Source organism: Macrobrachium rosenbergii, chromosome 48, assembly GCF_040412425.1.
Source record: "Macrobrachium rosenbergii isolate ZJJX-2024 chromosome 48, ASM4041242v1, whole genome shotgun sequence".
NCBI classification, from domain to species: domain Eukaryota; kingdom Metazoa; phylum Arthropoda; class Malacostraca; order Decapoda; family Palaemonidae; genus Macrobrachium; species Macrobrachium rosenbergii.
Window position 1 is genome coordinate 78,172,720 of NC_089788.1, and position 5,000 is coordinate 78,177,719.

At 31.1% G+C, this 5,000-nt stretch overlaps 2 protein-coding genes across 2 annotated transcripts in view; both read right to left on the reverse strand.

Annotated features, from left to right (window-relative positions):
* LOC136831824 (pro-resilin-like) overlaps window positions 1-495 on the reverse strand; it is a 1,394-nt gene extending 899 nt beyond the window's left edge. The window contains exons 1-2 of the mRNA XM_067092448.1: window positions 459-495; window positions 10-84 (exon numbers count right to left, since the gene is read on the reverse strand). Of these exons, the coding sequence (XP_066948549.1) occupies window positions 10-84; window positions 459-470 (87 nt within the window). The 5' untranslated portion in view covers window positions 471-495. The remainder of the gene's footprint in view (window positions 1-9; window positions 85-458) is intronic.
* A 3,063-nt stretch (window positions 496-3,558) lies between these two features.
* LOC136831825 (cuticle protein 19.8-like) overlaps window positions 3,559-5,000 on the reverse strand; it is a 1,621-nt gene continuing 179 nt past the window's right edge. The window contains exons 2-3 of the mRNA XM_067092449.1: window positions 4,679-4,753; window positions 3,559-3,932 (exon numbers count right to left, since the gene is read on the reverse strand). Of these exons, the coding sequence (XP_066948550.1) occupies window positions 3,621-3,932; window positions 4,679-4,753 (387 nt within the window). The 3' untranslated portion in view covers window positions 3,559-3,620. The remainder of the gene's footprint in view (window positions 3,933-4,678; window positions 4,754-5,000) is intronic.

Below are 5,000 nucleotides of genomic sequence, written 5' to 3' on the forward strand. Positions count from 1 at the left end.
CATTATTACCTCGGGTTCCTCGGCGTCGGGAGCTGGTCTTGCGTACACCAGGGTCATAGCCACCAGGCCCAAGAGAGAAAGGATCTGGGGATTAAAAAGGATGTTTTAGGATTATACGTAGGAAAAATTGTTGAGATTTTTAGCCTTCAATCTTTTAATCAATGATTCAAAGTAATTTTAGTAAGTTATCTAGTTTGATCATAATGGTGTAATTGGGAGGCAATAATGGTTGAATTACATCTATATATGTATATATATAATATATGCATATATATGTATATATATATATATATATATATATATATATATATATATATATATATATATATATATATATATATATACATCATACGCAGAGTATATGAACTTAGTTACCTCAGTTAAGAGAGTAAAAATTAAGCAAGAATGCCTACCCTGAATTCCAAACTACATTACAACTGAGATATTATTCCTCTTACCTTAAAGTTCATCTTGATTGTTTATGTTCCTTTCTGCCAACTGACGAAGCTCTAGAAAACGACCCCCATTATATACTCGAGTTAACGCCCGAATGTTTAGTGACCTTTTCCCACAATGCAACAGGTTTCCAAACCGTTTACGAAAAAAAAAAAAAAGATGGCAGGGTGAAGGTTGTAAAATTGTTTGGGCCAACAACTGGTTTCAATGTCAGGTTAAATGGGCGTCGCAATTTTGGTCTAGTCTGGTTATATTTATATATATATATATATATATATATATATATATATATATATATATATATATATATATATATATATATATATATATAATATTGACTTTTTAAGAATCGTATATATGATCCCTGTTGCAACTGGGATTCCTCTTTTATTTGTTTCAATTTCTACAAATTCATAACTTGGAATTGAGCTGTGTTTTGTTACAGGCTGGAATGGGAACGAAAGTTACGATTCCGTTCCTGCGCATGGTTTAAATTAAGAGGTATAGTTTTTTTCGGATTGGAGAAATTTTTTTCATTCAAAATGCATTTATAATTTATGGAGAATTATTGCATACCCAGACAGATGCAGACAGAGACACACACATATATATATACATATATATATATATATATATATATATATATATATATATATATATATATATATATATATATATATATATATATATATATATATATATATATATATATATATATATATATATATATATATATATATATATATATATATAAACATATATATATAAACATATATATGTGTATATATATATATATATATATATATATATATGTATGTATGTATATATATATATATATATATATATATATATATATATATATATATATATATATATATATATATATATATATATATATATATATATATATATATATTATGAGGAACAGACAGAGAGACAGACAAAGAGTGTGAGATGATCTCTGCCTAAAAAAAATTTTATCTAAGAGAAAATATTTAAAAATGTTAAAATCATTTGGTTGATTCCCCACAGGTTCAATAATTAAAAATACGATCGATATTTGGTTAATTCCACACAGGTACAATAAAAACTGAGTATCCCTTTGCCTGCACAATGGGATACTGGAATGAAAGGTATGCTTGCTTAATGTCACAATTATCCCGTTTAAAAGTGATGATTTGTGACAACACTCGATTCGTGGCTGGTCAGAAATTATGTAACATTTTTCCTAAATGCATCACTACTTTCAATAGAATGGGCGATATTTTTCGCCCTAATGTTCGTCCTAGCATTGCTAGAATCCTGCAGACTTTCAATTATATCTAGGTAATAATTTGGGAATATTAGTCCTAAATAAATTATTATGAACTTATTGATACGATCAGATCATTTATTTGTACATAGTTCTCCTCATACTTGTCATAATGTATATTTACTTCAAAGATAGACAAGTTCTTTGCCCTAACACATATTCAATGACTTGCTTATAAGATCAACCTGGGTATTTTGATAGAATATATGTGTAGTCTAAAACATATAAAATGTTTGTCCAAAATATATATTACTTTTTTATGGAAGGTAGAATATTTTTCTGCCATTGGCAGGTGAGGATCTCTCATTTTTAGTAATTAATATTTTCCTTTATTTAATAATCAGTCAGTTCGCTGCAGTTTTTGAACAAGTAGCATATAGTGCTGCATATATATCTAAATGAATTATTATTTTCATATATATCATTAACTAAATCCTTTGAATGTCATGCTGAGTAATTCTAGCTAGAGTAGTTTGAAAAATGATTTGTGATGTACAGACTCAAAGAAATGTAATTTAAAAAAAAAAGTATTTTTCTGTTTCAAAATTAAGTTCCGTTCCTTGACTTTCAAAAAATCAGGGTTCATATCACGATTTTTTGCCTGTCCTGTAAAATAAAATTTGCTAATGTACTTGACCCCTGGCCCAATCAAAATGGCACTCTTTGAAGTAAATAACCCTTGGCCTCCAGCCAACATCTCCAAAGAGAATGATCTTGCATTTTGATATTAATAATAAGACTGAAGAATTCTTGTGGTGCGAGAATGAAGAAGAGATAAATATTTTAGGCAGTAAGAAATACAAATTAAGTCTCGGTTTGGATGGACCGAGTCCATAGATCCACACCAGGATTCTTAGAACCTTTAATATATTATCCCTGTTACTGGTAAGATGGAAATTGCTTTTAATACCACAAAAAATGGAAGATTTATATTACAATTGATGTATCACTCATCGTATTTCTGTTTCTATTTCTTTTCAGCTTGATCTGCAGTCGGGGTCGCTGTTTCTGACGAGCCTTTAAAATGCGTTTCTTACACTCACTGAAAGGTTCATTTCATGATTTGTTTAGGCACATGTTTTGTACAATTTGTTACTTCAAATTCTGTTTCTTCTCAGCCTAATCCCTAGTCAGTGTCGCTGTTTTTATAAGCCTTTAAAAGCTGTTTCTAACGCTCACTAAACAGCTCATTTCATTTGTTTTGGCAGATGTTTTGAGCACATATGCCTTTCCTGACTCCAACCCCGGCCCCCCCAACACCCCTCCCCCAAGCCAATCTCGGGAAATATGATGTATCGCACATTATTCTTCTTTGCTGTCTATGTGAACTAGGGACTGGGTGCTGTGATTGGCCCATAGGTCTACCTGCCGAGTTATCAGCAGCCATCTGCCTGGTTCCCCTACTTCCAAGGTGGGTGGAGATTGGCTGGTCACCAAACGTGTTTCCATGACCTGACATGACCTTTAATTCTGTAGTTCATAGGTAACTTCAAGACACTTATATCTTGAAGAACAATAAAATATAGATTTATATTTGATTTAACTATTAATAAAAAATCCATTGACTGGATTAGAAGCTTTGTACCAATTTGATTTGAACGATATTATTGTAATTATGAACAGATAAAAATTGTTTTTAATCTGATTTGTAGACCTAAAAAATACATTGGCTTTTAGACATTTTTTTACTACTTTGGTTTAAATTTTTACTAGTTTGATATCAACGATACCAGTGATGTTGTACAGATATTCAAAAAATCTATGGGACAAAAAAAATTTAAAAATGGTTATAAAATATTTTATTTAATTAAATAACATAAAAAACAAACGTAAACATTCATCACAACAACAATCATTCTGATTCGTCTGACTCATCCGATTCCTCGGATTCGGATTCGGATTCGGATTCGTTCGATTCGGGGTACTGGGCCTCGCCCTCGTAAGTGACCTCAGCCACGTATCCGGAGTCACCCTCGACGTAATACTTGACCGTCTGGAGGCGCCCGTCGGGAAGGTGGACGAAGTACGTCCCCTGAGTGTCGTCTCCGTCGCGGGATTCTTCGTGTCCGAAGTCGTTTTCGGAGGATTCGTCGTTCACGGCCCAGTTGAAGCTGTACTTAGCTTCGCTGGATTCGAAGGATTCGTTGGATTCCTCCGAGGATTCCTGGAATGGGGTTGAAAATAATCCTTTTATAAAAGAAAATATATAAATTCTTTCTCTTGGGAATTTATAATATATATATATATATATATATATATATATATATATATATATATATATATATATATATATATATATATATATATATATATATATAGATAGATAAAGGACTAAATATTCTATTTAAGAAAACTGATTATAGATGACAATCTTTAACATTAACGGGCCTCGCTGGATTCTAAGGATTCCTCCGAGGATTCCTGGAATAGGGAGCACTGGAATATCTGATATGATTCCCATAAACAAACAAAGAATATTAAGTTTATCCTGCTAAGAAAATTGACTTCACTCAGAGAAATATTTTGTCTTGAATCAATTTTCTTAACAGAATAAAATCATATTATCAGAATTTCAAGCGAAGGTGCAATGCATTGCTACCCTAATACCATTCTCCTTGCATTTCAATACATTTTTATCTATTTGTTAATCTATTAATTTTTTTTTAATAATTGAGTGGGATCTCTTCTTTCTTTATCTCCTCTTACTTCTTCCTAATGAACAAGAAATTCTTTGGAAACTTAAATTTCAAGTCAATGGCCCCTTTGGTGGGCTTGTTCCATATGGACAGGTTTCATCTTCTGAATAATAATAATAATAATAATAATAATAATAATAATAATAATAATAATAATAATAATAATAATAATAATAATCTCCTTTTTTCATTGTAAATCATCATCAATCCTCACCTCAGATTCTTCTCCTTCAGGCACTGGCTTCGCATTGATGATTGCAGCAGCGAAGAGGCAGAAGAAGATTAAAACCTGGAAAAATAAAACGCATAGATTACAAAAAGATCGATAAATACTTATGTGTCTTGCTCTTAGTGTCACTGTTGCTATTTTTCCTGAGGAAATCAATTCAGTAGCAAATATAGATAATAGAAAGTAAAGGATTTGTCTCAGTGAAATAGGAATAACTTATTCAAAGGTTCTGGAGAAGCTGGGTTTTGAATCTAAGTGTAAAATATTCTAAAACGGAGATAGTGTTAAAAGCATAGGAATATGTGTC